We start from the raw sequence: 13,184 nt of genomic DNA, 5'->3' as shown, positions 1-13,184 counted from the left end.
AAGAATTGGACACGACTGAGTGACTAACACGTCCATGCTTCAAGACCATAATGGTCTCCTCAAGACCTCCTGTGAGGCTGCAGTGATCAGTCAGAAACCCGGGACCCCACCACAGCTGACCCAGCCTTTCTTCACCCCTCAGTGTTTGGCTGCACTAAGGCATCCCCAGAGACTCTGGACTATCCGTGCCCTTTGACAGGACAGTATTTGTTATTCTTCCCTCACCCCCTCCCTGACCCCAACCACGTGTTTATGTTGTGGAACTGTTTCTCTGCGGTAACTCAACAATGGGACATTTTTAAAAATGGCACAAGCAGACCCACACCCTCATGGGAGATGTAGTTTTTGGGGGTTCATTTAGCACTAGGGATGGTCCTAGAAGTGTAGTCTAAACCTTTGTCTTCGCGTCTTTCCTAACCGGAAAATAGCTTGAAGAGCAATATGGAAATCTAGATGGTGGAAAGGAAGTGGGGACGGGCAACTTGCTCACTGAGACTGGATTCTGTGACAGTCATTCCTCTCCAAGGTCCATAAGCACCTGGATGGAAGCATTTAGATTCTCAAGTCCTTTTTCTGAGATACAGGACTCGATCTCCAGTCCCTCCTCTCTCAGACCAGGGTGCCCAGATTCCCCTGCTCTCCTGGGATCCAGGTGTCCAGATGTCCAGACCTCCGAATCCTCAGGACCCAAAAGGGCCTTCCTAGCACCGATTGTATCTCCAGAATCCAAGAGTCCTTGCCCCAGCCCTGAGGACCATCCCTAGTGCTAAATGAACCCAAAAAACCCACATCTCCCATAAGGATGTGGGTCCACTTGTGCCACTTTAAAAAATGTCCCCGTTATTGAGTTACCGCAGAGCAATAGTTCCACAACACAAACACGTGGTTGGGGTCAGGGAGGGGGTGAGGGAAGAATAACAAATACTGTCCTGTCAAAGGGCACGGATAGTCCACAGCCTCTGGGGACGCCTTAGTGTAACCAAACACTGAGGGTCGGCCGGGGAAGGGGCGCAAAAAGGCTGGGACCTTCCCACAGCGTGGCTGGCAATGGAGGGACAAGGAGAGACGCGGAAGCAGACTCCCATTTTCTCCCTCAAACCACACAAACTCACTCTGATCCTCCTCTCAGACTCTTTATTATCTCAAGTAAGAAAAATAAAAAAATAAATAAGATAAATAATGCAATAAATAAAGAGGAGACCCAGTAATACACAGCGGGCGTCTTCAGGAAATGTAGCTGGGGCTTCGGCCATACGAGGGTCCCACCATGCTCAGGGGATCCGAGGAGCCCACGTCGGGAGGCTCCGGGGCCAAGATCCTTGAAGGATCCGGGGGCGCCGGGGGCAGGCCCGGCAGCGGCAGGAAGCGAGCAGGTCCCCGCGGGGCCGGGTCCCGGTTGGACGAGCGCTGGGGGGGCAGGCGGAGTGGAAGGCCCAGGGTCTCCGACTGGTAGACGTTGTATCCGTCTTCAAGAAGCAGCTCCCGGAAGCTGCAGGCTTTGGGGTCAAAGTGCAGCTGCGGGGATGAGAGTCAGATCAGAGATGTGGGGATTCCGATACCCCCTTGCCCTGCAGGACTCCCAGACCCATCCTCTCCCAGACTCAGGAGTCCAGGCCCCCCAGTCCCAGAACTGCTTGGGAGCTGGGGGAACCCCTTACTTTCTCAGCTGCATCGTCGAGGTCCCCCCAGCCCCTTCCTCCCGGACTCCAAACCACGGAGGCAGGTCTCTCCTTTACCCCTAGGTGGCGCTGCGAGGCCCACGCACTTCCCCGCCCCCCACTTCACAGAGAAGAATATTCCAGCCCAGGGATCAGGGGAGGCTCTCTAAGTTCTGGCAGGGGCATCTGGCTAGCACCCAAGGTCAAGTTCACTTTACAGGCCATCGATTCCTGGAGCGACCCTTCGCCCAGCATGAGCCAGGCCTATGGGAACCGGTGTGGTCAGTCCAGGTTACGAGTCACAAGACTTGGCCTCCCGGGTCATTGACTTGCGGCCGGTGGTCGCCCTGCCAGAGCCTCCGTTTCTTCTTGTGAACGTTGATGACCACAGCGCCCTCCTCTGGGGATTGTGGCCAGGTTTGGGGCATGCGGAGAATGTCAAACCAAGCCTGACCAACATCTAAGGTGCAACCTAGTCTCTCAGACTGTGAGGATGGGGAGAGCAAGAGTGGAGGGCAAGGACGGGGATCTTGGAAACTCACCGATCCGTACAGCTTCCCATCTGGGTCCTGACACAGAAACCTGGATGTTTTAACTCCCAAGATCTGAATGACGCCTGGTTTCAGGGCTTTCAGCTCCAAGAGACCTGAGGGGAGAAAGTGGTCAGGGACTCAGGAGGCCTTTGCTCCTCCCCCAGACTCAGGAGTCCAGGCCCCAATTCCCTACTGCTTCAGGATCAAGCCCTATCTCTCCACACACATACTCACTTTCAGGGCTCTGGCGGGCCGCCCCCACCACTGTGCCATCAGCCCTGATCTCCAGGTGGGCCTCTGTCTCCTGGGCATCATCCGTGTAGAGGTACCGCTGGCGAACTTGGCCCCCAAACTGGAGGAGGGGGCTGGAGTCCGGAATGGGATGCGCCTGGCAGGTTCCTAGCAGAAGGACAGCCAGCACAGGGACCCACAGTCCCAAGTGCTTGAACTTGGCCCCGTCCCAGCCCATCAGTGGCTCACGTCCTCAGGTGGGGTCTGGGGTCTGGGGTTTGAAGAGCTGAATGGTCTAGATCCTGTTTCGGAGCCCGATTGCCCCAGAGAGCAGGTTCTCAGATGGCTGCTCCAGTAGTCTGGATCCCCTTGCACGTGGACTCACAGCTGACCGGACACCCAGATCTCTTGGGATGGATGCAGACACTCCAGAATTTATATCCAGACAGACCCGCCCCATCACCTTCCCGACGCCTGACCCATGATATTTGACCCACTTGGCAGATGCTAGGATTCCACGGTGTCCAGGTCAACCTGGACGGATGATGCAATCGGGGGTCCTTCCAGCTGGGGGCCTGGCCTCCACTGTGTGAGGCACCAGGGGGATAGAAATCTGATGAACTGGGACCTGGGTGAAAGCAGCTAGAGGGCCCAGACTGTTTGGCCTGAGGGAGGAGGGAGCTGGGGTTTCAGACCCCTGGGTCTGAGGAAGGAAGGGGCTGGGGACCTTGACTCTGCAGACTGAGCAGGAAGGGAACGGGGACCCACCCGCCTTTCTGGCTAACTGAGGAGATCGTGCCCCACAACTGGAATTTCCTCATCTCACCTGAAGTTCTGGGTTTTCTGAGGTTTGCTGATCATCAGGAAAGCAGCTAGCCCCACAGGATCAAAGCGTCCTCCTCAAGCAAACAGGTGTCATGATCTGGGAGTTACAAGACAAGCTCCTGAGTAACTGCAGCCCAGGCATTCATGCCCCGAAACATCCCAGCTTCCTCCTCCTCCTGGGTCCTGATGCAATCCTGATGTTTCTTTCACCACAGACGCTACCCAGGATCAGACAGGTGCCCTCAAAATAGCCTGGGGAAGCGGGGGGTGGGTAGGGGTGGGGTGGAATGGTGAGAGTCTTTGACTTGGAGTTGGCAGATGACTCAGGCTGCTCAGGGAGAAGTTAGACCCAAGATCCCAAGGGGGATGAGGGGGTGAGCAATTTCCTGGAACCGAAGGGTGCAAGGTCTATGGTAAAGACCACCTCCCAGGTGGCTCCGTGGTAAAAAATTGGCCTGCCAATGCAGGAGATGCAGGAGATGCGGGTTCGATCCCTGGGTTGGGCAGACTCTCTGGAGGAGGAAACGGCAACCCACTCCAGTATTCTTGTCTGGAAGGTCCCAAGGACAGAGGAGCCTGGTGGGCTGCAGTCCATGGGGTCGCACACGACTCCGCAACTGAGCAACAGCAACAAGGGTACTAGAGTCTGATCACCTGATCTGAATGAGGGGGTGACTGGAGGGCCCAGATTTCTCAGTCTGAGGAGGGGGCTGGGGGCTGGGGAGTCCTGGATCTGGAGAAATTATGATCACATCCTGGAGAGTCAAGTCCAATCCCTGGGTCTTTGATTTCTTGAATGGCAATAGTCAGACCACTCGGGCCACGGGTGGGATGGGCGCGGGTGGGGAGCAACAGTCGACAGGGGAAAAGGCTTCAGGTCTGCAGGAAGAGCCCAGCGTTTTTTCCTTGAAGAGGCCTGCTGCGACCTCTGAGGCAGGCAGGGAGAAGAAACTCTATTCTATTTCTGCTTTCTCTTTTCTTGACCTCGGGAGAGGCGGGACGTGCCCTTCTAGAAAGTAGAAAGTCAGGCGCCGGATACTAAGATTCCCTCGAAAGGACAACCTGGGACTCTGGAATTTGCTAGTGCAGGGGAGCGGGGGCGGGATCGGCGGCCCCTGGGGGGGCATGGGGACACGTTCGGGCCGGAGGTTCTCACGCCAGGATCCTGAGAGCTGGAGGAGGCTTTGCATCCGCGCGTGGAACAGCCTGGCGACCAGGTTCTCCACCCACGCACCCACCCCCACTCCCGGGGCAAGCACGCGGCAGGGGGCCGAGGATCGCGCTCGGCGCCGGCACCAGGATGCCCGGGTCAGCACCAGGCGCCCGGGCGTGGCCGGACTGGGAGCATCCAGGAACACAGGTTCACATCCAGGATGGTGAACGCAGACACCGGAGTGGAAGAGGGAGAAGTCGACGGACCGGAGCATCCGGATCCAGCTAGGCAGTTGCAAGCTAGATCTCAGTGTCCACGAAAAGATGCGGCTGCTAGGGAGGCCAGGTAGGCTGCCTGGGCCTGGAGCGGGGGTGGGGGGGGTGGTGTGCAGAGCGGGCTGAGGCGAAGGTTCCCCGGGTCCCGGGAGGGCAGGGGGCGGGGGCTGCAGTTCCCAACCTGCCGAGCCGGGGCTCGGCGCCAGGGATGGGGCGGGGCGCTGCCTCTCTGAGCTACCTGTCGGGCCGGGGAAGGGCGAAGGCTGTGATTCTCGGAGCCGCGCCCACTCTCCTACCTCTCTCCTCCCGGAACCTTCGCAGCCAGTCGAGGGAGGAGGCGCGGAGAGGGAGGGCCGTCGTGTCTGGGAACCTGGAGTCCAGGTTTTCCAGGAGGGGGCTGGAGGGGGGCGGAGGTGGAGGGGGGCAGAGGTGGGCCCCCCGCGGGATGTGGTCTGCACTTGCAGCCGGAGCGCTCCATTCAAGCCCAAGCCGACTGTGGGTCCGCCACTCGCCAGGAGCTCAGGTGAGTGCGAAATGTGGATGCCTCGGACCCAGGAGTCGGGCCCTCAGTCCCAAGAGGCGCACCCCCAACCTCTAACCCCCTACGGCACCCGGGAGTCTCCTCCACCCCCGACCCCCCAACTCCTGCTCCTCCAGGAATCAAGGTCCTCCCCCATCCAGGCCTGGGTCTCCTGCCTCTCACGTTCCACTTGATGGTCGCTTCCTGTCACCTCCGTGGTGGCCTCTGCCCCTCACACACAGGTACACCCAGAAATGAGTTGGGGGCAACATTGCCCCACGTCAGGGCACCCGAGACACTGAGATTCCCAGATATGGGGACAAGCTGGTGGTTCCTGGGTCACTGTCATTTTGGAAACCACTAATTTTCACCATCTTCCATTGCTGGAAATTCCAAGCCCTTAGCTCTTCCTCACTCAGATCCAAGAGCCCTGATTCCTTTTACCCTCAAGCCCAGGAGTCCAAACTCGTTTCCCGGTTCCCTCAGCCCTCTCCTCCCTGACAGTCATTCTCAAGCTCTAACGTCTCCTCATCTACTCTTCTTGTCCGGCAGCCATGTGGGCTCCCAGCCACCGTCACCTCTGTCTGATCTTCCTGCTAGCCTGTGTTTTTGCCTGCGTCTTCGTCCTCCTCATCCACCATTACCTCTTTCACAGTGGCTTAGACCTGTCCCTGCTGTGTCCAGACCGTAGCCGGGTGACCTCCCCCGTGGCCATCCTCTGCCTGAACCCCAACACCACCTTTTCCTGTCCCAAGCATCCTGCCTCCGTCTCAGGAACTTGGACTATCGACCCCAAAGGCCGGTTTGGGAACCAGATGGGGCAGTACGCCACGCTGCTGGCCCTGGCCCAGCTCAATGGCCGCCAGGCCTTCATCCAGCCCTCCATGCACGCCGTCCTGGCCCCCGTGTTCCGCATCACGCTGCCTGTGCTGGCGCCCGAGGTAGACAGACACGCTCCTTGGCAGGAGCTGGAGCTTCATGACTGGATGTCGGAGGAGTACACCCACTTGAAGGAGCCCTGGCTGAAGCTCACGGGCTTCCCCTGCTCCTGGACCTTCTTCCATCACCTCCGGGGGCAGATCCGCAGCGAGTTCACCCTGCACCAGCACCTGCGGCAGGAGGCCCAGCGCTCACTGAGTGGGCTCCGCCTCCCCCGCACCGGGGACCGCCCGAGCACCTTTGTGGGTGTCCACGTGCGCCGCGGGGACTACCTAGAGGTGATGCCCCTCCACTGGAAGGGTGTGGTGGGGGACCGTGCTTACCTCCAACAGGCTATGGACTGGTTCCGGGCCCGGCACGAAGCTCCCGTCTTTGTGGTCACTAGCAATGGCATGGAGTGGTGCCGGGAAAACATTGACACCTCCCGGGGGGATGTGATCTTCGCCGGAGACGGGCAGGAGGATGCGCCCGTCAAGGATTTTGCGCTGCTCACACAGTGCAACCACACCATCATGACCATTGGCACCTTTGGCTTCTGGGCCGCCTACCTGGCTGGTGGAGACACCGTCTACCTGGCCAACTTCACCCTGCCTGATTCCAGCTTCCTGAAGATCTTTAAACCCGAGGCTGCCTTCCTGCCTGAGTGGGTGGGCATTAATGCGGACTTGTCTCCGCTCCAAATGTAGACTGTCTTGAGGAACAGGGAGACTTTCTGAAATAGCCTGATCCATGTAAGGCTAACAGTATGCATCTCTGGAAGTCCAGAAGATTCTAGAGAAGCTTGTGGCCCTGCAGGTGGTGGACACCCATTTCTAGAGTCATTCTAGTTGGCTAGACTTAGAAGGGGCATGGGTGTTTCCTGACACTGCTGGAACATTCTAGAATCAATGGAAAACCTTTGCATGGTGGGTGGCGATGTCTGGAAAAGTTCATGGCAGTTCCAGAAGGCACAGTGCCCACCTGTTCTTCCCAGGCCATAACCAGAGTACTTCTAGATCACTGCCTGCAGTAACAGGGAGTTCACCATTCCAGTGTTGACCATCCTGGCCTTTTTTGAGAAGAGAGAGTTCTCTTCTCTGGGTCAGCAGGACTGAAGGAACTCATGGGTGTTCTACAGCAAGCATCTACCAACTCTTCTTCTGTGGCTCTGGAATGATTCTAGAGGGGTGGGGAGATGTTTTCTGGAGAGGGTCAACTCTAATGCCTGTAAAGAGCCCTGCAGGGCCCTTCCAGAGGGTATGAGATTCTAGAATTCCAGGTAACCTCAGTGAAGAAGCTAACAAAGAGACAACCAGTAGGTCAACAGCTCACCACTGCTGGAAAGGTTGATGGAAGACAAACTTATCTGTAGCTGGGACAGTGCGTGAGCAAAGCAGAACTTTACTTAACATTTCAGCCCCTGAAAAACCACAGATATGCTAAAGCATGAGATGGGAGTGGGGAGGGATGGTGCTGAATGCTGCAGCCTAAGGAGCAAGGCTCTGCAAAAATCTCCGGACACTATTGTTGTTGTTTTTTTTTTTTTAAAACTCCAAAAATGTGCACACCTTGACTCCAAGTTCAGTTTGTGTCTGCCAACTAAGGAAGTTTCCTCCTCCATAGCTGGGCTGCTGGGGGTGATGGAGTCGATTTATTGAGGTGGCTAGTGATAAAGAATCTGCTTGCCAATGCAGAAGATGCAGGAGACTTGGGTTCCATTCCTGAGTCAGGAAGATCTCCTGGAGGAGGAAATTGCAACCCACTCCAGAATTCCGTGAACAGAGGAGCCTGGCAGGCTACAGTCCATGGAGTCACAAAGAGTTGGACATGACGGAGTGACTGAGCACACACAGCATACCGCTGACATAAGATTGCCTTCTGGGCTTGCAGAAAACAGTGGGTATTGTGTCCCTTGCCAGCCACTCTCTGTCCCTGAATTCACAGAATCTCTAAGTCTGGCTTTGGACAAGTGAAGGATGAAAGAATCAGAAGGTATGCAGACTCCAGACTGGTCTCCAACCCAGGCAGGAGCACGGAGTCTGGACAAGAGGATGGGATTTTTTTTTTTTTGGCCATTCAGGACAACATGGGGGACCTTAGTTCCTCAACTAGGGATGGAACCCGCAACCCCTGCATTTGAAGTTCAAAGTCTTAACCACTGGACCACCAGTGAAGTCCCAGAAAATGGAATTATTGACTTAGATTTTTAGAACTTCCATGAGGCTTTTTGAAAGAAATGAAGGGAGATACCTTTATTACAGAGTTGTCAGAGAATGAGAACTTTTCTAGTTTTCTCAGGGAGTTTTGGGGGACCAGTCACTACTCGACTGCTATAGGTGGGAGAGAGGGATGTATGAATTAAAATCCACACCACCAGCCCATCTCTGCAGGTTTTTTGGAGACTTGTGTGCATAAGGGTGTGTGAGTAGGAGTAAAGGTGTGGAACTTCCAGGGACTTCTCATTTCTTGGAACATGAGTTCCTTCTTTCTTAGTGCCCTACTTGTGTGATTTGTGGTCTCAGAGACCCAGTTCCTTCCTCGGAGACTGTCTGCATTGGGCCCCAAACCGCTTTCCTCTGGGACCCCGGTATCCAGCCCCACAGGCTGGAGAGAGAAGGTGGGGTGGGGCGTGAACGAAGATTATAATCCTTGAACTACATTTCCCATAAGGTTATGGGGTCGGCTGCTGTAATCAGCTAGGGAGACACCCGGGGCCTTCTGGGAAGTGTAGTCCTAGGGCTAGAAAGGATCTTTTCCTACGTTTTCGTGGCTCGACGACAGGGTTTCCAAAGGGCTGTGGGCATTTAGCCCAAAGCCTGAGTCGGGGCTCTGAGAGGGGAGGAGACTGAAGGCTTGAAGCCCTTTCCTTGGCTCTGGAAATCAGAGCCGACAGGGACCTTCCCCTTCTGTAGATGCTGTGAAAGTTCTAGTCTGAAAAGGCAGCTGTGACGTCACGGAGCGATAAGTGGGGCCCTCCCTTTGTCGCGATCCAATCAGACTGAGAGTTGGGATCCTGGGCGGGGCCAAGGAAACTCCAGGGACTCTCTCTTGGGAATCTGGGGCCTCACGTGGGTAGCCGGGAGGAGGCGGCTGTGGGCGTTCCTAGTAAGGGGCAGACCGTGACTGTGACCCCAATCAAGAGCTTTCTCTACCACGCAACTAACCTTACCCTCACCCCCAACAAAATTCTTAATTGTAGTCGTGGGAAAAGATTAGAGTTGGAAGGACGTGGCTTGGTGATTCTCTCTAAAAGGTGTCAGAACGTGGGCTCTTCAGCGAACCCTCGTCTTCGAGGGTACAACAGGAGTCAAGGTCGGGCGAAGAGTGCTTCAAGACTCCCCGGTTCTCTAATGAGAAGTGTGCGCCCTGCCAACTGGGGCTCCGTTAGTCTCGGGGAAGGGCTTCTCTCCATTTAGCGTTCACCTTCTCGGGTGGGGGTAAGAAGACCCTCCCCGGAGTTCGGCACGGACTGCGCGCTCTGGTCGCAATGGAGCCGCGGGGGCTTCCCCTCCTGGTGGCGACTCTGGCCGGCTGCCTGTTTCCTGCCAGGGGCTGTGTCATTTGCGATCCAAAGGTCAGGGAGGCGCTAAACTCCTTGGAGATGGATTACCTGCCTGGCCACCTGGAGGCCAGCTATCACAAAAAAGTGATGGAAAAGATAAAGCAGGCAGTGGAAGATTTCAAGGACCTGCCGATTGACGAGACCTCCTATATGGGGGTTGTCGGTGAGGGCGGAGATCGACTCCTGGATCCTGGGAAAGGAAGGGTTCTGGGGCTAGGGTCGCTGGGAGGTGCTGGAGAGAAAGGACTGAAGGCGGAATCTCCTGGGTTCGGGAATGGAAAAGGCTGGGATGCAGATTCTGGGGTTCTCCAAGGGCTGGCAAATACAGTTCCCCTACATTTTATCCTGCACTTTTATGTAATAAAACTACAACTCCCAGAAGGCAATGGGGTGGGGTAATCCTTTTACCAGACCTACTCTTGTCCACTGGCCCCATGGGTACTGTAGTTTCTAAGACTAGGTGAGCGGATGAGACAGTAATGCTTGGAATCTGGGGGTTATCTCTCCCCCGGCACCCCTCCCCCCCGCCCCCCACAGATGAGGCCACACTAGAAAAGGCATCCTGGAGTTTGCTGAAGGATATGAAACGCATCACAGATAGTGATGTAAAAGGTAAATGCTCAAGCGGGCCAGAGAGGGCTTCCAGAAACCCAGGGAAGCGATTGCTGGTGACCCCTGGTCTGGTGGTCAGGTACTGGACTCTGGAGCCAGCATTCTGTTAAGTGGTCTTTACATTTTTATTGTCGTACCCTGAGAAGACCGGAAAGCTGAATGCCAGGCTCTGCAGGCAGAGGCCAACTTCGGGCACCTCACATCTGGGAGGGGCAGGAGGGTGGGGGTGGGGACTGCTCTGCAGCCTGCCTGCTTCTTCCCAGGTGAGCTCTTCGTGAAGGAGATGTTATGGATGTTGCACCTGGCAAAGAATACCTTTGCCAGCTACGCTGCTCAGTTTCAAAAAGAGGGTGAGAGAAGATGGGAGTCTGGCCCCACAGGCTTCTCCTTTCACAGCCCTAGAGTCCCTTTCCCCCGCCTTCTGCTTCTCTGATCCGTCAGCTCTCCCAGCCCCCTGCCCCCTCAGACCCAAGGACCCAGATACCCATGTCTTTCCTTTCTTGAATTCAAGAGCCCCAGACCTAGCCTGTTCCTTCACCCTTTCTCTCATCGCCTTTAACTTAGAAATCATATTCTCTCTCTCTCTCTTTTTTTTATTGTTTCTTCCGAGGCAGCTTTTTGTCCCAACAAATGTGGTAAGTCTCGATTATGGGAAATGGTCGTCCATCCCTCATCCCTACCCTGTCAATACCCAGTATCTCTTTTGGGTCTGTGTCTCATTCTCCCCGTCGAGAGGTTCCTGGGTCTCCACTATTCCTTGGACTTCTTGGGGGAAATGGTCATATAGTTTTTGCACTCTTTACTGAGCCTAGTTAGAGACGACTTCCTACAGGGCTGTGTTCCAGCCCCTGACTGACCTCCTTGGAGATTCGGCTCTTGATCCCGCCCCAGCCCTCGGCCCCGCCCTCTCCTTTTAGCCCCGCCTCTTAGTGGGAGAACACAGCTTCGATCTTGCCCTTTCAGGTTTGATGTTGCAGCCTCTCATCTGGTGCAGTACCTGCCAGAAGCAGGTTCACGCTTGTCGAAAGTCTAAGAATTGCGGAGGTGAGAGAGCTGGGCCCAGCCGGAGGGGTTGGTGCCAGAGGGGCGGAGCCAGAGGCGAGACCGAGTCTAAAGAGGGCGGAGACTGGAGCCCGACCAGGAGGACAGGCGGGGTGAGACCAAGGGGAAGAGGGTTGGGAGAGGGCCCAGAATCTTGAGGGAGCACCCCACACTAACCCCCTATTCCCAGAGCGCGAAGTCAAGGTCCATCAAATGGAAGACATGATCCTGGACTGTGAGCTCAACTGGCATAAAATCTCTCAAGGCCTGACCGATTACAGCTTTTACAGGGTGGGGCCCTCCAACTCCCGTTACCCTTGAACTCCAAGTCCATCCGGCTTGTATAAGCACCCCTAGCCCCTGTATCCACAGGCCTGCATCCACAATGCCCATGACCTATGACCGACCAAGTCTGACTTCCTTTTATCCCCTGGGACCTCACGTCCTGAACAGTACACCCTGGACTCCCACCTCCCCACTGAAGCCCCATGATCGTCTCACCCCCGTACTCCCCTAATCCCTGAATTCCCCAGGCCTCTGTGACCCCTTGAGCTTGGGTCTAGGTTTGGAAGAACAATTCTGAGACCTTGGTGTCCAAGGGGAAGGAGCCCATCCTGACCAAGACCATGGTGCGTCCGAAGGATGCAGGTACCTATCGCTGCGAGCTGGGTTCCATAAAATCCAGTCCAGCCACGATCATCTATTTTCACGTCACAGGTCAGTGCTGCGGAGTTGAGAGAAGTGGGATTCAGGGTCCTGAGTTTTTGGGGCGCCCGGTTCCAGGCGGGTGGCTTGCCTCAGGGGCGTGGCCTATGGACAGAACTTCCTGTCGGGGTGTGGCTTCAGGCCACGGGGGTGTGGCTTCAGGCCACGAGGGTGTGGCTTCCTGCCCCGAGTCAGGCTCCTGGTCACCCGGCCGGGGCTCCCTTCTGGGTGTGTCCCGGCTTCAAGCAGTTGGGAGGCGCGATTATGTCCCGGAGGGCCTGGGTCCTGGAGCGGCTTGCCGCGCGGGGAGAACTTGCCTTGGTCTTGGCAGGACCTTAGCGCTCTCCCAGGATCGCTTCTTACCCCTCCTCTGTCAGTATTGCCCAAAAGAATCCAGGAGGAGATACCGTCACCAAACACCGAAACTCAGGATGAGACGGCCCAAGGAGAGGTGGCTTTGGATCGCCCCCACTCAACCGTCGAGCCACAGACTCCGAAGCCGGAGCAAGTGCTGAAAAGACGCCTGCTCGGGGTGCTGATCTGGGGCTTAGTGGTGCTCACAGCCGGCGTTCTATCCGTGTGAGCCACCCACTGAAGAAGGCAGGGCTTGGAGTGGGAGGCGGGGTTTCTCGCTACCCAATGTAGGCGGGGGTCTGCGAGCCGAGGAACGCTGAGAGCTGGACTGCCTTTGGGAGCCCGGCTCACCTAAAGAGCGCGAAGCTTGGATCACTGCTAGAATAAGATCAAACCTAGGGAGGCCGGGAGGGGTGGTCCTCACCCAGGGAGGACCTAACCTGTTTCCGCTCTGTGTGCTCCCATCAGGATCCTTTTCTCTCGGTCTGGCAAAGTGGTCGACTTCATAAAGTCCCGGTTCAGCACTGGCAGTCGGACTGTTTAGGACTCGGGGGTTTCAAAGGAAAAGATCAAAGAATCCAGGAGAAAAATAAATATTTATCTGGTGGTCCAAGTGTCTGACTCACTCCCCCGGACTGATTCTAACTTTTGGTCTCCCCCCACCCCCAAGAGAAGTTTGGGGATGGTCTTCTGTCCGAGAAAGGAGGAGCTGGGACCCCCCGGGCCCTGTGGGGCCTGGAAGGGGCCAACTGGCGGCGATGTGATTCCAGAATCAAGGAGTGGGGCAGGGCCAGCCT

The 13,184-nt window shown here is 56.3% G+C and overlaps 3 protein-coding genes across 3 annotated transcripts; 2 read left to right on the top strand and 1 right to left on the bottom strand.

The window, feature by feature from the left end:
* Positions 1-1,212: 1,212 nt before the first annotated feature.
* FGF21 (fibroblast growth factor 21) lies at positions 1,213-3,397 on the bottom strand. Its single transcript, XM_043897898.1, has 4 exons — positions 3,249-3,397; positions 2,426-2,827; positions 2,201-2,304; positions 1,213-1,515 (listed from the first exon to the last, which is right to left on the bottom strand). Exons 2-4 carry the CDS (start codon positions 2,658-2,660, stop codon positions 1,225-1,227), a joined length of 630 nt encoding a protein of 209 aa, XP_043753833.1. The 5' UTR covers positions 2,661-2,827; positions 3,249-3,397; the 3' UTR covers positions 1,213-1,224.
* Positions 3,398-4,884: 1,487 nt separating this feature from the next.
* Positions 4,885-8,494, top strand: FUT1 (fucosyltransferase 1 (H blood group)). The gene is made up of 2 exons (XM_043899727.1): positions 4,885-5,198; positions 5,748-8,494. Exon 2 carries the CDS (start codon positions 5,750-5,752, stop codon positions 6,818-6,820), a length of 1,071 nt encoding a protein of 356 aa, XP_043755662.1. The 5' UTR covers positions 4,885-5,198; positions 5,748-5,749; the 3' UTR covers positions 6,821-8,494.
* A 95-nt stretch (positions 8,495-8,589) lies between these two features.
* On the top strand, positions 8,590-13,111 carry IZUMO1 (izumo sperm-egg fusion 1). Its single transcript, XM_043899728.1, has 8 exons — positions 8,590-9,838; positions 10,213-10,287; positions 10,551-10,637; positions 11,251-11,331; positions 11,519-11,619; positions 11,892-12,045; positions 12,411-12,612; positions 12,856-13,111. The coding sequence occupies exons 1-8, from the start codon at positions 9,601-9,603 to the stop codon at positions 12,929-12,931; spliced, it is 1,014 nt and encodes a 337-aa protein (XP_043755663.1). The 5' UTR covers positions 8,590-9,600; the 3' UTR covers positions 12,932-13,111.
* Positions 13,112-13,184: the final 73 nt, after the last annotated feature.

Source organism: Cervus elaphus, chromosome 4 (genome assembly GCF_910594005.1).
Source record: "Cervus elaphus chromosome 4, mCerEla1.1, whole genome shotgun sequence".
Taxonomy (NCBI): Eukaryota; Metazoa; Chordata; class Mammalia; order Artiodactyla; family Cervidae; genus Cervus; species Cervus elaphus.
The sequence above is the reverse complement of the archived record's forward strand: the minus strand, read 5'-3'. Positions and strand labels throughout refer to the sequence as shown.

What these genes read in the sequence shown, in the direction of transcription:
- FGF21 (XM_043897898.1), bottom strand. Translation starts at nt 2,660, where the DNA reads ATGGGCTGGGACGGGGCCAAGTTCAAGCACTTGGGACTGTGGGTCCCT. An exon ending in GGCCCGCCAGAGCCCTGAAA is followed by an intron (nt 2,305 to 2,425) that starts GTGAGTATGTGT and finishes TTCTCCCCTCAG; the next exon opens with GTCTCTTGGAGCTGAAAGCC. An exon ending in ATGGGAAGCTGTACGGATCG is followed by an intron (nt 1,516 to 2,200) that starts GTGAGTTTCCAA and finishes TCATCCCCGCAG; the next exon opens with CTGCACTTTGACCCCAAAGC.
- FUT1 (XM_043899727.1), top strand. Translation starts at nt 5,750, where the DNA reads ATGTGGGCTCCCAGCCACCGTCACCTCTGTCTGATCTTCCTGCTAGCC.
- IZUMO1 (XM_043899728.1), top strand. Translation starts at nt 9,601, where the DNA reads ATGGAGCCGCGGGGGCTTCCCCTCCTGGTGGCGACTCTGGCCGGCTGC. An exon ending in CTCCTATATGGGGGTTGTCG is followed by an intron (nt 9,839 to 10,212) that starts GTGAGGGCGGAG and finishes CGCCCCCCACAG; the next exon opens with ATGAGGCCACACTAGAAAAG. An exon ending in CCGATTACAGCTTTTACAGG is followed by an intron (nt 11,620 to 11,891) that starts GTGGGGCCCTCC and finishes GCTTGGGTCTAG; the next exon opens with GTTTGGAAGAACAATTCTGA.